At 39.9% G+C, this 17,383-nt stretch overlaps 1 protein-coding gene across 3 annotated transcripts; it reads left to right on the plus strand.

The window, feature by feature from the left end:
- The first annotated feature begins 1,443 nt into the window (after positions 1–1,443).
- BIVM (basic, immunoglobulin-like variable motif containing) lies at positions 1,444–16,075 on the plus strand. Of its 3 annotated transcripts, none has more exons than XM_071455214.1 (11): positions 1,444–1,581; positions 2,742–3,342; positions 4,222–4,348; positions 5,273–5,368; positions 5,454–5,558; positions 7,322–7,416; positions 8,593–8,725; positions 10,943–11,014; positions 11,863–11,946; positions 13,535–13,631; positions 14,590–16,075. In XM_071455214.1, exons 2-11 carry the CDS (start codon positions 2,853–2,855, stop codon positions 14,878–14,880), a joined length of 1,590 nt encoding a protein of 529 aa, XP_071311315.1. In that variant the 5' UTR covers positions 1,444–1,581; positions 2,742–2,852; the 3' UTR covers positions 14,881–16,075. The 3 variants fall into 3 exon arrangements, with proteins under 3 accessions (XP_071311315.1, XP_071311314.1, XP_071311316.1); XM_071455213.1 differs by having other exon boundaries at positions 1,541–1,685; XM_071455215.1 differs by lacking the exon at positions 10,943–11,014 and having other exon boundaries at positions 1,541–1,685.
- The last annotated feature ends 1,308 nt before the right edge of the window (positions 16,076–17,383 follow it).

Consider the following 17,383-nt stretch of genomic DNA (forward strand, 5'->3'; position numbering starts at 1 on the left):
TTCCATCCTCCTGATGTTCTCTCCTCCAGATTTTTTCCCCCACATAAGTGCAGCTCAGGGAATCCATGCAGAGATTTGGCACTATTTGTCAGCACCCGAACAAGTTATAAGATAAATCATGCAACCTAATTTTAGCCTTGGCTGGCAAAGCCAACATCACTGTTATCCTAATGCCTATAATTTGGCTCAGATAAAAACGCTGTGGAGGCAGAATTATTTAATTATATCAAAGGCTGTTGGCCGACTAAGGCTCAACAGGCTTCCAGCTGGCAAAGACAGAAAGGATGCTCTCCTTTACAAGGGGCAGGTTGCCTCAGGATAAACCACATAAACTATGGAATGTGATCTAGGGCTTCTGATGTCCAGGGGATGGCAAACATGGCTGTACCCTCAATTGCTTGAGCAATTTGGCAATTCAGCTCCACCTAACCACTGAGAACCACCAAATAACACTAGCAATTCAGGATATTAGATTCTGGTTTTTTTCCATTAATTGCAGCACCTCTCACAGAAAGTATTGCTGGGAGTAGAGGCTCTGTGGACTGAGGCACGGTGTCGTAATTGCCAGGAGTGAATCTTCTGTCAGCAGGACCTCATATAACTTTTTGATATTTTATTTAAAATTTTGTAGCGACTTTGTTACAAAATCAATCTGAATAATTAAAAATCAATTAATTTTACATATTTGTGGCAGTAGCAGAACAGCTCCAGTTGCATCTTCAGTGTTGTTCATGCTGACCGCAGTGAAGGATGACAAATATTGTCAGCAGTTCCAGACAGTGTTACCTGAAATAAACTTTCGTTCCTTCATACAGTTTTACAGAAGCATTGTTATTACACATGTTCTTACTACTGTCAGGGGAACAAACCCTGGTGCAAATATAAGGTAATATGGTCCAAGCTGCCTGCCCAGGCAGGGTCAGCCCAGAACACATTGCACAGGATTGCATCCAGACGGCTCTTCAGTATCTCCAGTGAGGGAGACGCCACAGCCTCTCTGGACAATCTGTTCCAATGTTTGGTAGCCTGCAGAGTAAATAAGTTCTTCCTCATATTTAGGTCCAATTTCCTGCGCATCGATCTCTGCCTCTCGTCCTATTGCTCGGCACCACCGAGCAGAACCTGGCTCCATCCTTTTGGCACCTTCCCTTCAATACTTAGAGACATGGATGAGATCCCCTTTCAGCCGTCTCTTCTCGAGGCTGAGCAGGCCCATTTCCCTCAGCCTGTTTCTCACCATTCCGCGCCGAGCCCCCACACAGGCGGCGCTTGCCGCCCCCGCCATCCCCGACCCGCTCCGCTCCTCCCCTCCCTCCCCCGCCCGCCCGCGGGGCACCAGCGGGCGAGACCATGAGGGCGCAAATGGGGGGGAGGGCGACCGAAGAGGCGCCACTCACGGCGCCGAGGCGCAGTCGCGGCCCAGCCGGGAGGCGCTCGCCACTGGTTCCTCCGAGGCACCGTGAGGGCCCTCAGCGGGAGCGTGGCCGCCGGGCAGCTCCGCGCCTCCCCCCGTCCCCGTGCGGCGGCGGGAGTTGGTGCGGGCCGGCGGCGGAGGAGGCGGGGGGCGGCGGGGGCGCGCAGGTGAGCGCGCGGCTGAGCGCGCGGCTGTGTCTGCTTCCGGCGCGCCCGCGTCCCCGCTCCGCCGCGGCCGGGGAGGCGACGCCGGCGAGCCCCGCTCCGCGCAGGTAACACGGGCCGGGGGCAGCCCCGCCGCCCCCGCCGCCGCTGCCCCTCGCAGGCGCCCAGGAGGGGAGCGAGCCCACGGTCCCGGGGGGCCCCTTCCCCCAGCCCGCGGCTGTTCACTCCGGAGCCGACTGGCGGCAGCGCGGGGGGAAGGGCGGGTGCCTGGATGTGTCCCTGCGCTCCGCCAAGCGGAACCCGGCCGGCCCCAGGCGCTCCCGGGGCGCTGCAGGTGCGGGGCAGCGGCCCGAAGCCAGTGTTGCAGGAGGAGGCTGTGGAGCGGAATTCCTGCCTCCCTCGCGCCAGGTTCCCATCTGCGGCGCGTGTCTGCAGACGTGCGAGCTGCTGAGATGACAGATAACACACACGCTGTCAGCTTGCCCTTTAAAAATGATCGTTTAAAGCAAGCCAGCCAGCCGTCTAAATTTCTTTTTGGTAATTCTTAGCTGCCATAAACAAAACCTGCTTTTCTTTCTCACGTCTTGAAGAATAAGAGGCACGTAAAAATAAAAGGGAACCTTTAACAGCTATAGGAGGAAAGCACTGGAACAGATTGAGGGTGATGTTGTCAATTTACAATCGATAAGGTTATAGTTACTGTAATTGTATGCTTGAACTTCACTTGCAGCAAAAGTTTGCAGGATTCAGCAGAATTAAGACCTTTAATTATGACCTTAAATTGCTGTATGATGATTTATTAATTTGTATAAATTATTCTGTATTTCACAGTGTATTGTGACTGTAAGGGATAGAAGAGAGCAACCACAAGCAGGAACATGTAGAAAGCTTTTAATTTTTAAATTTTTTTATTTGTGTCCTGGTTTATAAGTGTAATTATTATGACCTCATCATGATATCACTGCGGTGTATGCTGTTGGCACCTCACAAATGATAAAAAGTGCTGATTGTAGAGTTCCAGAGAGGCTTAGGGAAAGACACCCTGTTGTGTTCTGGTAGCTCAAAGGGTATTTCAGCTTTTATTGGCTATGAGTTCAAAGATAAGCTTTGTGTATATTTTATGCAGAATGAGACACCTGTACTAACTTACCATTTTTTTTCAGGCACTTCATTGATACCTTGCAGAGGCAATGGAGGCAATGATGAAAACCCTGTTGTAATTAAAGCATAAAGAAAAAATATTCTTCGCTGTGCAATACCCTTAGTATCATTCAATGCCTACTATTTCAGAAGATGAAAAAGAAAATGGTTCTGGAAATAATGGCAACACTGAAAACAGACCTGGGAAAGAATCCCCAGAAGCTTCTCTTCACAATCCCGTGAAGCCATACTGCATGTCAGACACCTCCACTGCATCCTTGGTGTCTAGGGAAGATGGGCATTATCCATGGGGATGTCCTGTGACTCACACAAGAGAGAAGTTTTATACCATCTGCTCAGACTATGCTTTTTTAAACAGAGTTACATCTATTTGTAAAAGTCCAAGTGCTTCAGTTAGTGCCTGCCTATCAAGTAGTGCTGCCTTAAATGTTGGGAATAACACACCTAACTTACTCAGCGTTCAAACTGGTGCTTCAGAGATTATCTACAACGAGGATGCTAACTTGGAAAGCCTGCCTGGCAAACTTGGAAAGCTTCCACTGGCATGGGAAATAGACAAATCTGAGTTCAATGGCGGGAACTCAAATCTGAAGAGCAAAGCAGGTGAGGTGGTGATGTTTTGATGTGAAAGGAAAAGGCTTCATGTTTCTGGCTTGTTTGTGAAGGGAGCTGGGCATCTCACGTGTCCTGTGAAGAAGTGCTACACAAGAGCCTGTACTTCATTTCAAGGAGCCTGCTCATCAGGATAGGAGAGAGAAAAGGAGTAAAAATCAAGTGTAACTGCCAGGAGAAGTGGATCCAAAGGAAGGCTGACTTCTGCTTAACTGTGTAGTATTTGGGGTGGTTTCTTCCCCCCTGGCCTTCCCACAGTGTTGTTGGAGTGGGTTTTTTTCTTTTTGTTTTAATAGGACCTAGTATATTATGCATCTGGATGTATGGCTTCAAAAGGACAAAAATATTTCTGCTTTAGCTTGTGGCCCAGCTCTCCATTTTCTACTGTCACAGTGGCTTATAAAAAGGAAAAGACTTTGGGTGTATATTATTAATGGATTTGCATATAAGTTTTGTCAGAAACTGTAGCTGGTTGCAAGGCTGGCAGTGAAAAACAAGCATTTCGTTATGTCCTGTGCCTACATAGTGTTAGGAGATGGGAGGTCCACATTGGTCTGAGTCTATTTCTGGGATGGGTGATTTAATGCATTAGAATAATCAGATTGACTTATCTCTCTAAACAGTTGGGCAGGTCATCATTAATTCTGTTCATGATCTAAACACCATGTTGTTTACAGAGCTAATGGCAGATTTACAAACCTGTTGACAATTTAGATTATGTATTTGAGCTTTCTTTCAGTTAGTGTTTATTCCCAGTTTACGCTTACTAACACAACTGGTGTCTACTGTATGCTATTACTAAAAGTACTTAAGGAGAAAGCTGCCAATAGAAAACTAGACATTCATTTGATTCTGAAATTTGGTTTGCAGGCAACATGAAGAAACAAGGGACAAAGAAAAAATCCGTGGACAAAAAAAGCAAACAATACAGGGAGTGTCCTCAACGTTCAGCTCTTGAAGACGTGAAGGAGAGAAAAGTATTGGACCTTCGGAGATGGTAGTATTTATGAATTAATTTCTGAAGTTAGGAATTTATGAACTACACTAACTATGTAGTTTCTCAGTAAGCACTGTTGCTAGTTACCTGATTTCAAACTTCTCAATAATGTCTTTGTAATTTTTTTTTTAGTAGAGATATTAAGCATATACACACTGTCTCATGCATTCTAGAAGAAAAATTAGAGCTTCCCTCCCATCTGTTGAAATTCTTAAAACATTTTTCTTTCTAAACATGCTCTTTGCTTTCAGCAAAGGGAAAAACTTAGATGGGGATTCATTGCAAAACAAAATACAAGTTCAGTAGCATGGTCAGGCAAAAAGTAACCTTAAACATACCACTGATATGTTTTATTTCTGATGTTATTTTTTATTGGGAAATACTTGATCAGAATCCATCATTTCTATACAACCGTTATTGTATTAATATAGTTCACTAATTCAATTAGTTTAATGCATCTGTCTGGTTCTAACTTTATGTCTATGACACCAGAAAGTTGGAGTTAAGCTAGGGAATCTGTGGCCCAGAATGACATTCATTAGTAAATTGATAGAGATGCGGTTTGCCACAAGGGCACGTGTTAGAAGGGACTTGATAAAACTGTTTATTGTATTAGTACAGAATCATATTTTCCTACAGGATCGTTTGTACAAAACTCCCATGGGGTTGTTAGAAATTTGACTGATTTATATGAAATAGGGTAGTGGCATCTGGCAAAGAAATTGATTAACATATTTCTTAATTTTTGTTTTTAAGGTACAGTTGTTTTGGATTTTTTGCTTTTTTTGTTTTAATACAGAAGAAATAAAAACATTCAATATAATGTGGCACTTTAGTGACATAGCACACAAAAAAGTAGTTCAGGTTTGTCATATATGTGAGTCAAGATTGTGTTACTAATATGTTTGAGGTTTTTTGTTTAAGGTATTGTGTTAGCCGACCTCAATACAAGACTTCCTGTGGAATTTCATCCTTAGTGTCTTGCTGGAATTTCTTATATAGTACACTGGGAGCTGGAAGGTAAAGTCACACATAGACTGCTTTGCTTTGCCTCTAGATTGTCAAAAATATGTTTCTAATTACAATGCTTTTGGTTTTTTTTAAGTTTACCCCCCATCACTCAAGAAGAAGCCTTGCATATACTGGGTTTTCAGCCCCCATTTGAGGAGATTAGGTTTGGTCCCTTCACTGGAAATACAACTCTAATGAGGTATGTTTGGTTCTTTTGATGCAGCTAAGAGATAGAACCTTTAAAAATATGGTAGCGGTTCATTTATTTAAAAACCAAGGGGCTGACATGTTAATCCTCTTAAGTTTTAGAATAATGAAGCATACCTGAGTACTCTGACAATGAAACTTCTCAAGGAGTTGTTTGCACTGGCCATTTTGAAAGGTGTTGTTACACAGGTCAGATCAATGTGAAAGTCTGTTTGGTTTTTGGTTCAGTTTGTGTAATGGTTATATAATACTCTAACGAGTCTAGTCTCCTGGTTAGGAAACTTTCTCTTTACACTTATTTTCCTCGTTTTGAAAATGCATGTTAAATGCTTGTTAATATCACTGAAATGGCCTGAAAAGACAATTGATACACTATTAGCTTATTGTAATTTAAGAACTGAAAATGAGGTAGTGCTGAATCCTTGCTGCATTGGAGCTATTCAGGAACAAAGCATGGGGCTGGAGTCACAGAACGTTTTGAAATTTTTTATCGCTTCTGCTCTGCTGTTTCCTGATACTTAAAGGTTGGACCTAAATTCTTTGTAGTTTGTTTTTTTTTGCATTAAATTAATAAGACATTTTAGGATTAAACAGAGCCAAGAAGCATCTTGTACTAGAGTGCTGAGCATTTTCACAGGGCTTTGGTGTGTTACCTTTTGGTGAGATTAGAAACTTTTGTAGTATTCTTGCTTGTTTCAAGAGTTGTATTTGATTTAGTTATTTTTTTAAGGGCAATATATAGTATTTGGCAGATCAGGTTTGTGCTAGATTTGAAAATGTGGTAGCAGTCTATTCTCCATCTAGCATACTGGCTAGATCATTGGAAAATGTCATGAAAATTTCCTTACCTGCTTTAGGAAATTCAGATCCTGGATTTGTATCTCTTCAGGAGTATGTCGGGGTATAGCAGCTCTATGGTATAGCAGCTCTTATAGACCAAGCTGAAATGGTGTTCTGTCTCTTCGTGTCAGCAGTCTGTGCAGACAAAAGTTAAACTTATAATTCTTTTTTTATTTCCTCTTTGAGCATTCTCTATGCAGCAGAGAAGTTACCCATCTTTTTGGTTTTTTTTTCCTGCCTTGTCCAATCATTTTGAAGTACTTAGCAGACTGGGAAACAGGAGAGCTGGAAGCCAGCCCCATTGCCCAACATAGCTTTATGATTGAGGTATTATCTTCAAACATGTGAATTTGAATCTTCTAATATGGAAAAATTGCTGGCCTGTCCTCACTTAGTGCTGCGGTGAGGAGTTGCAGTATGAGGCTCCTGTAATTCTCAGGCTTTGTGAAATTTAGGTAAGAGAAACCCAACAGGATAAGTAGAAAGTCTCACTTGAAGAGTCCCTTCTGGTATCTTAGATTTCATTTATGTACCCTACAAATCATGGTTGAAGTTTGGTACCTCAGAATTTGTGTCTTTCTAAAGGCTGAGTAATTGAACATTAGAGGTGACTGGGCTAAATACAATAGGACCAATATTTCACATCCAGATCTTTGGTTATTTTTATGTATCTATGTCAAGTCTGGAAAAACAAAATGAAGGAAAAGGCTCTGTGTATTTACTTCTCTGTCTAGGATATGTTAAGTTTTGTATTGGGTGCTGTGGTTGTCTACAATTTAAATATCAGTGAGGTAGGTATTTAGTAGCACATCAAGACTTTTTTTCCTAAACTGTCTAAGCACAGGAAAAGTGTGAGAAATGAAATTGCATTTAATAACTCTTGAGTTACTACATTCTTTAAGCTTATTGTTTCAGATGGTTTAGGCAAATAAATGATCACTTCCATATCAAGGGATGCTCATATGTTCTGTATAAACCTCATGGGAAGAACAAGACAGCTGGAGAAACTGGTACGTAGCTAATGCTAAAGTATTCATCTTACAGTGTATAAATTGAAAAATCCTGCAGTGTGTAGCATTTGACAGGACAAACTCTGTAAGTAGTAATTCCAGTCCAATATAAGGTATCAAATAGCTCCAAGTTGGCTGATTTTTCTGGTTTTACTTTTTCTCTTATTTATCTAAAAATTTCATTTATACTTTTATTATGATAAAATACATTCTGTGCTACGTATTCTGCTGTCACAGAATTGGAATTTTAAGATATCCAGGAAAACAATTGCATTTCCAGTTCTGTGTTGGTGTGTGGGAAGATTTCTTTGCTGTCATCCACTGGGAGAACAAAAACAATTTGTCCTTACTTAATGTTTTGTGCTTTTAAAAAGCCCAGTTTTAAAGGTAATGAACTGTTCTGCCTGGCTGTAGCTAACATCTTTCTCGAAAGTTAGGTGATTATTCTCAATTAGCTTATGAAGCTGCATTTTTGTCTACTTTTTAGGCATGCTGTTTAAAAAAATTTACTTTCATGTGCTCTTTACTAGCCTTTGGTATAGCCTGGGTAATTACCTGCTAACTGAAAGGTTCTTTGAAAGCACAAAATCATGCTGAGACGTTTAAGATATTATTAAAATGGATTGTTTTTTTTCTTGACATCCCACTTGAAAATTGTCATGTTTCAGTGCCTCTTCTAGTCTTCCCCTGAAACTGAGCACTGTGGTCACATTATAAACCATTGCATGCCTCTATGTGTTCCTGAGACTAGGAAGCTGCAAGAGGCTCATGATACCAAAATGTTTAAGTGTTTTCAGTGGTTTCAGTATTATCATTAATGGGTGCCACATCTGACCTAGGGCAGCTGGGACTGTGTTCTGTTGCAGTGTGTATTTCTTGGGTTAAGAGATACTTCTGGTTCTTTTTTAAGTTTGATTTTGATCTAAACATAAAGCATAAATTATATTGCCTTTCCCTTGTACAGAATGTGCTGCAGATAGTGTTTAATTTCCTGCCTGGTACAAAAAAGTAATAAGTTTGAAATCAAAAGTGTATTTTGTGCGTGCCTGTCAGGTCATGTCCTCCCACTTAAAAAGCAGTATAACTACTTTGTTGTCAAATAGGTATTTTTTTTCTGCTGACTGTGTTACACAGGATCCAAAGCACCCTGGCCTGTAACCTGATCTTTCTGTGTAGCTGCAGGGGCCCTAGCGAAGCTAACACGTGGACTGAAGGATGAATCAATGGCCTACATCTACCATTGCCAAAACCATTATTTTTGCCCAATTGGATTTGAAGCAACCCCAGTAAAAGCTAGTAAAGCCTATAGGTAAGATACTGTGTTTATGCTTATTTTAGTGGAAGAAACATACAGAAAAAAATACTGCAAATTGATACAATTTTTCTCCATAAATAATGGTTCAGTTTGTGTCATATAGGCATCTGTCTGAGCTAGAAAAACTCTACATTGTGATTTGAAGGGACTGACTTAAAATGTAATGTAACTAAACAGACTACATTGAGAGAACTTAAAACAGAAAACTCTAAGTGGTATTAAGAAATTGGTCTTTTAAGACCTTCTAGCCATGTAGAGAGAAGGTAGTTATTTTATTGAAGGACAAGTGAAGGTAACTAATCTGCAAAATAAAAACATATGGGCTTAAAAAAGGGCAGGTGGGGTTTTTTAAGGCTAAACAATAAAAAGACAGGTAATTATGGGGAGAGTCTGTTCCTAGAGAGCTTGGAAGGGAAAACAAAGAAAGTGCGTGTATGTTGCAATTTATAAACTAGAAGCAAAAAGTTTACAGTAATGTTAGTCCTTCATGAGGTGGATGTGATGAAATTTAGTTTTAGAAACCAGTGCTTGAGAATAGTAATAGCAGGGGTTGTGTAGGTATCACAGGTTACATACTTCTGTTGCATTAATACTGACTAATAATGGTGATCGTAAACTCCTACTACTGGCATGTAAGGCATAGAAAAGTAAAGATATGTGAAGAATTTGTTACTGGGAATGGGGGAAGAAAAGCTAGAAGAGATCTTTGGGCTAAGACATTAGGTTTGGCTTTTTTTTAACAATGCTTGAAATGCTGGAGTACTCTATAAGCTTAATATGCCAGTTATTTTAGAATGAAGTTCCCTGTATAATAATTTCAGATATGTCAGAATGACTCTACTAGGATAATATAATGCAGTAGTTGATATAGTTTTCAATTAAATACAGATTTAAAAAAAAAGGTAGTAGCATTAATAGTCATGCAGAATTTGGGGAGTCTTGCATTAAACCCACAAATTTTAACTTTGAAAATATTAATTCTTGAGATATGTATTAGCTTTTGTAAGGCATTTACCTTGCTTCTTGATATAGAGTGCTGTGCATTGTGGAGCACTCTGTGCACTCTCTTGAGGAAAGTAGTTTGTTTTACCTCATTCACTGAGTCACATTAAGCTGTTTTTCCTCTCTCAGAGGGGTTGCAAACATGGTATGTATTAAATTATTCTGTTGAGCTTTCTCTGTGTTCAGCCATTGGTCAGTATTTATTAGTATTATCATAGAGCACAAGTAGTCAATCCCTGAGAAAATTAGCAGATACCAGAATTGGGGAATGTTAAACAATGAAAAGTGTAGGTCACTAGTATAAGGTAAACTTCTGCCTATTTGCTTCCTGTGCAGTCTGACTTTGAGGTAGGGTCACATCAAGGAATAGAGAATGGTAGCTCTACTTTTGGAGTTCAAAATGGTCATTGATTGGTTGGTAAAGCATAATCATTCAAATCTAATTGGTTCCCAGTGTGAAGATTATGATAGTGTTAATGAAAGTCTTTACTATATGAACAAAAGAATACAGTTCTTTTATTGAGACTGAGTTCACTGACTTGCCAGGTTTGTGAGAAGAGTGTAAACAAAATATTCCCCAAGTAGAAATCCATCACATCAGTCTACTTGAGTTTACCAAAATGTTAATCTTTTACTTAATCAGTTAGAAAGAATCTGCACTAGAAGACCAAAGTAAAAAAAAAGTTACTAGATCAAAAATACAATCTGAGAAATAATATGGTCCAGTGTGTGGAAACATAACATGCCTTTTAACTAATTTAAATTTATGTTGTTTAGTAATGACTAAGAACAACTTTCCTTCTTTACCCATGGCTGAAATGGATTCTTAGTCACTTGTGATGTTATTTTTAAGTTGATATTAGCTTTCTTTCTTAACAACAGTTCTCTTCTAACAATGTAGCATGAAATAATAAGTTCAAGAAGCTTTTATAGCCTTACTTTAGGCTGGAGGTCAGACCAGATGAGCATCCTGTTTTCTTTGAATTTTCTGATCCCACTGAGGAAAAAAAAAAGTTTTGTTTTCAGAAGGACTATCAATAGATTCTGGAGCAGTTCTTGTTTATCTGTTTTTCCACTTACAAAGTAAAGTTTTTATTTAAAAATCCAGCTAAAAACATTTTAGGTCCCAAAAGAAGTGGGTGGATAGGTTGCTAGGCTGAGCCTAGAGACAGTTCTTAGGTCACCCACGGACTTCCTGTATGATCTTAGGTTGCTGGATTTGGACTCGGGAGACCTGGGTTCAGTTCCCAGTTCAACCACAGACTTCCAGTGTGACTTTAGGTAAGTCGATCAATCTATCCTGTGTCTTGGTTTCCCATCTTTACACTGATGGAATACATTGTTACTTTACAGGGAATTTTTTGTAAGTAAACAAATTGTTCCAAGCAGTAAGGCCATATGCTGTCTAATACCCTAGGCAGAAAAATGCCAGGTTTTGTCACAGTTGCAACTGATGTTTTTCATGAAATAATTATTTCACAGAGCAGTCCTGTGTAGCTCATCAGTTTTGCCCTAATACTTGTCAGAAATTTTCCTTGACAAGGTTACTGCAAGCTTTGAGCTTCTTGGAAGTTGATTGCAAAGTACTATTAATTCAAAGGTTTGGATTTCAGTATCTGGTATTGGATGTTTAGAAGGAAGCATTTGAAGTTGCCAGTTTTGTTCTTACAGATTACCCTACAGCTCTTAGTAACAACTGTCAGCCAAGGTATAGTTTAAAAATAGTGGAAAGGACTCTTTCATGTCTGTTAGACATCAGATAGGGAGGAAGCTGTTTGTACCACATTTATGTGGCTTTCCACAACTCTTATTTCTGTTGTTTCCTGTATGTTTATATTTACATCATGTACCAGACTGTCTTTCATCCAAATAAAACTGCTTTTAGTGAAAATCTGTCTTCCTCTCAAATAATGTGCAGTAGCATCCCAAGATTTGCTTTCAGGCCTTGTGGAACAAAATGTTCCCCGTATGCAATTGTGAGCACTATAGCACAGGAGCTGGTTTTCAGTTTGGCTGAGGAAACAATTTTAAATGTTAGAAACTCCTAAAAAGAACAAGAGACTGCAAATATCTTTTTCTTTTTATTATGCACAATGAATCATACTAGGATTGTATCTTCTATTGAACAGAGGTCGTGTCTTGCAGCAAGAAGTAGAATATTGGATCTTAATTGGAGAGCCCAGCAGAAAGCATCCAACAATACATTGTAAAAGGTATGTTACTTGGTAAGAATGTAAAAGAATGTTTGCTCTCAAAACAGTTTGTAGTTCTCAGAGTCACTGAGTGACTTTTTAGTTCTTTTGAATGAATATATACATGCGTATAAATATATGTATCTAATAGAAACAGATGCTGCTTTAGTGAGAAGCTTCGTGGTTTGACCTCAAGGCTGGCTCTGCAGTTTTATATCACCTGTCAGAACATTTGTGGGCTGCTGAGAGCCCACATCTCTTGTTTGAGTGTGACACGGCTCATATTAGTCAGGAAGAAAAGGCAGTTTCAGCTGTCGTTGTGCCAGTTGTGACTTACAGACTGCATGGCCCTTGGGGGAGTTTGCACTGGAGCTGAGGACATCCGCAGGCTGTGTCTGGGATGTGCACAGAATATTCTGCTGCTGCTGAGATTGTGCACAGAATATTCTCTTAACTCAGGTGCAGCCTGTACTCTGTTGTGTTATTTGCATATCTGTGCATTCAAACAGTACATTTAAGATGAGGTTGACACAAACAAAGTTGATGTCTAAATTGGATGTATAGACTAGGAGAACTAGGGGGTGCTGTGTAGAAATCTCATGGATTAGTTATATTTAATAATTTTTTTTTTGTCAGTGATGTGACCTTGTCAATAACTGCAAATACCCCTGGGTATTTTGGACTATGAGATTAAGTGCAACAAAATTAAAATCACAGTATGCATATGATTACTGAGAAATGGCATATTGTAGGTCCCAAGGATAGAACTTTGTCATGTGGTATATTAACTACAAGTGGCACAGGAAGAAGTTTCAGAATATATAATAAAGCCATTTGTAATACTAATTTTGATTGTGGAGACATTCTTCCTCCTGCTGCACTCCCAGTGAGAGCTGGCAGAATGTTCTGTGCTTAAGGAAAGGGGGCAAAGGTTGGAGTAGAAATGCATTTTCTCAACTTGGAGGATGGTGTTAGAGAGAAACAGGTAGTTAGACATTGATAGAAATGAAAAGGTGATGTAGGTTTAAAGAGGTCTGGGATGTGAAAGTATTTGTTTCAGTTGGGCTGGAAGGAATTATGAATCTTTGAAAAGCTGAGTGAATGGGGAGTGATTGAATTGATAGTTTAGAATTAAATAAAATGTAGGAGTGAGTTATGATGAGAGCTGTCTGGTAAAAGCACATTTAGTGTGCAAAAGAAACCAAGGAACTGAACTAAATAATACAAAAGGGTAGGAGAGGTTTAAATTTAAAAAAGGCTAATGTTTCCCCTTGCCTAAGCCACACTTTGTTTCTTTCTTTTCCAAACTGATGAATTGCTAAGTGTAAGGAATGTAACTATGATTCATGGTGCTCTTATTCGTTTTGGAAGGTGTTTCCCAAGAGTAGGAATAATCACTGTGAATGCTTTGATTAAAAGTGACACTTTTACATCTAGCTTGATGTCTTTAATATTGAGGCTTTTGTAACTTTACACATATATTTATCTTTAAATCACTGATAAGACTGTTTAAAGCTACAGGTCTGTATTTGCGTGTATGTGTACCTGAGTCTTCGTGCTACTGAGGTTTCATAAATATCAGCTGAGTAGTAATGATTTTATTCTGTAGGTGGACAGATATTGTCACTGACCTAAATACTCAAAATCCAGAATATCTAGATATTCGACACCTAGAGAGAGGATTGCAGCATCGAAAAACAAAGAAGGTAAGGTGAACTCACTAAGATGGGAGGAAACTCATGGTAGGTTTTTGCAAACTTACTCATATTTCAGCAATGTAAGATAACCTCACTAAAGGAATTTGTTCTGTTATGAAGTGTTGCTGAAGACAAAAGTATAACGTGGGTTCTTGCATACCAAAGTAATTTAGATTTACTTGCTGGACGAGATATAAAACGTGTAGCTTGGTATATGCCGGGATGAACCAGGATACCGGTGTATACAGAATGTATTTGGTCAGAATATTTAACTTTGTTGGTTTAAAATGTAGCTGCAGCAAGTATAGAAATGTTCTGCAGACAAATTACATAGCCTTTGGGGTATGACCCTCCGATGACATTAAGGTGGGAAAGAAAGTACAATTGAGTAGGGTCAGGCATAAATGAATGTGTGTGTCTCCCTTAGTGGAGTTACTGTCAATGCATGTGGCTTTCTTTCCTATAGAGAGGGCTTGTGTCTCATGGGTGGAGGATGTGTTGGTGATTTGCAGATTAAAATTCTGTGAGAAATAATAGACTGAAGAGATTATTTCCGATGTGGAGACCCTATGGAAGACTCTGTCAGCAAGATCAGAATGAACCAGAACAGATAATTGCTGAGAAGATAGCTAGAAAGTAAAAAAAGACTAGCAGAAGATAAGTGATACTGGCCCATGAAGGATATAATTGATAAATTAAAAAGATGAATAAGAAAGTAGTCATTGAATCTGGGAAATAATCAGAACTGATTGATGCAAGTTGTATATTTCTGTATATGATTTTGTGGTGTTTTGTTGTTTGTTGTTTTTTATTTTTTTTTCCTGGTTTGTATATTGTGGCACTTCTTGTTTGCTTTCTTTTTGAAAGTATCATGTTACTTGCCGAAATGTTGATGTCAAGTATCTATGAGTGTTAGAAATGTGCCTGTGGTGTGCATTTAACAAAGAACCTTTTTTACTTTGATTAGGTTGGAGGAAATCTTCATTGCATCATTGCCTTTCAGAGACTTAACTGGCAAAGATTTGGTCCTTGGAATTTTCCATTTGGGAATGTTAGACAGAATAAACAGTCCCAAACACAAGGGCAAGGAATTTCCAAATCTGAGAGTGAAGACAATATATCTAAGAAACAACACGGGCGACTGGGTCGATCTTTCAGTGCTAGCTTTCATCAAGAATCCGTGTGGAAGAAATCTAATCTTCGGGAGAGGAGAAACAGTGGGTATCAGAGTTACAATGATTATGATGGAAATGATTAAAATTAACTTTAGATGATAGAGTTGATATATTAAAGTTAGTTTTAATCAAAACATATTAGGGATTTATTAGTCCTAGAACACATAAGAATAGAAATTATGGCATAAGATACAGCTTCATAATTATTAAACAAATATGTTGATATGGTTGCAATAGATGAGATCTGATGTATAATGTGACAGATAAGCACAGATTGTTGTAATTTTGCAATCAAAGGTGAATATGATAGCAAAATCAATAATATCTTTTGAAATAATTGTACTATGTCCTGATCTGTGAAAACAAAAGAGCAGGTTGAAATCAGTCAGTGTAATAAACAGACTTCATTGAATATATTTATTGTTAAAAAGCATGAAAAATTATGGTATTATAAAAAAGGGTTATTCTGCAAATGGTGTAAGGATAAAAGTAAGCATTGCCTTTGTTTTTAGCACTTCATTTTAGTAAGGCTGCCCATATCCAGTGCAAATGAAAAAAGAGTTCACATAGGTTAGAAAACCTTGTTGGATTTACAAAGAGAATGTACATTCTCCATTTAATTCCTATTTGACTTCTGTCAGTCAGATAATCATATCTTGTCAAGCAGGTCTCAGTTTCTTTTCCCTTATCTGGTTGCCTGTTTTTGACCATGAGGAATCACCTGTTTGAGGATGGAACTTCTCTATTATTTTTGCTCTGTGGGTAAAGTGGCTGAATTCTTGCCCTGGAGCCTCCTGAGAGCACGGACTCACTTAACACAAGCTTATGAAATTAAGTATTAAAAGCTGCATTTTACCATTAGCCAAATGAGCTAGCTGAACACTGGGTTCTGTTGGCAGTTCTTTTCCTTGTTCAGTCTAAATCTCTGTCCTTTGTCTGCTGCTTTTTTCATTTTGTGTGAAGGGGATGCAAGTGCTGAAAATTGCTGGCAGCCCCGATGATATACCTCTCAGCCAGCACACAATTCAAGCTTCTTCAGGTGTCCCTGGTAAATTCTTTTTTTCCTTTTTCTCTTTCCCTGTTAAATCTAGTTGTTCGCCCAAACACATCTCAACAGTTGTATTGTTCTGTGTACAAATGTTCATACCTGCTCAAGGATTAATTTTTTGACATAAAAAGATTTGTCATGGAATGCAGGGGTTTTGTAGGTTGCTGCTTTTGTTAACCAAAAATGGGAGACTTTTAGACTTTTGTTCATTCAATAAAATTTGTTTTCTATCTTGTTGTTTGCTTTTCATTTGTCTTGGAAATGATGGCCCTGAATTTAGTGAAGGTCTTCAGCAAAGTAGGTAAGCGACAGATCAGCGTTGCAACTACTGCTTAGCAAAGTAGGTGAGATCCCTTGGGTCATAAAAAGTGGTGCTCAGTGCAGCCACTGTGACTTCTATTTAATTTCTCAAAGCCTGCAGCCTCATGACTGAACAAAATTCATAGGTTTTGAAATTTTATTCTCTGGATGAGCTCTTTTCAGCCCCTGTTTTTGCAAGCTGAGTTTGGGCTGAGGGCTCGGGTTTGTTTAGAGTATTTGAGCTGTGTTCTTTACGGATTTAGGACTTACATAGCCAGAGTTCCATGTGTGTCTCTTAACTTTTGCTTGATAATGACAGTTGCACTGAGAAACGGGGTCTCTCCTCTGATGGTAGCTGACTGTTCTGCTTAAGTAGGTTGGGATGAAATTCTGATTTTACATTTATTTTGCTCTTGGGCTGGAGGTGACCGTCACTTTTTTCACAGAGTATGTAGTGTATGAATTCTAGCATTAGAAGGAGCCATGGCATGTCCTTGGGGTTGTGCTGCAGGGAGCTTTCCCTAGGGATTCCCTAGGTGGGGTGCACCAGGGCTGTGGTTGGGGGAGAACAGAGAGAGCGCAAGGTTGCAGGGGAAATCGTGTTTGGGAGCAGGAAAAGTAGGACTACTTTTGGTCTGCATTGTGGGATTTGTTTTGGGACAGGAGACTTTCCATTCTCCAACGAGAGAAGGTCTATAGAGCTCTGGAGCACAAGTTGTGGGAACTGGGGTTGTCTAGCTTGGAGAAGACGAGGCTCAGGAGTGACCTTATCACTCTACAACCACCTGAAAGGAAGGTGTAACCAGGTGGGGGTCAGCCTCTTCTCCCAGGTAACAAGTGACAGGACGAGAGGAAATGGCCTCAAGCTGCACCAGGTGAGGTTTAGGCTGGACATAAGCGAATTTGTTCACAGAAAGGCTGATCAGATATTGGAAGCGAGCTGGTCTAGTTACTGTTGCTGAGCGTTTAGACTGGACATGGCACTTAGATCATGGTCCAGTTGAAAAAGAGACGTTCGGTTACAGGTTGGACTCGATGATCTCAGAGATCTTTTCCAACATAATTGATTCTGTTAATCTCTGCTGTTAGGTACGAGGCTCTCCTTCAGGCAGCCGGGGAGCCCACCGGCCTCAGGAGCCGCAGCTGGAGAAGGAGCGGTGGGAGCCGCCCGCCGCGGTGTGAGGGGCGGGCTGTGGGCGGCCGCTCCCGGGCCGGGCCTGCGCTGGCTCCGCCCCGCG

This window comes from Agelaius tricolor, unplaced genomic scaffold, assembly GCF_023055355.1.
Source record: "Agelaius tricolor isolate 1412-34295 unplaced genomic scaffold, bAgeTri1.0.p SCAF_45, whole genome shotgun sequence".
NCBI classification, from domain to species: domain Eukaryota; kingdom Metazoa; phylum Chordata; class Aves; order Passeriformes; family Icteridae; genus Agelaius; species Agelaius tricolor.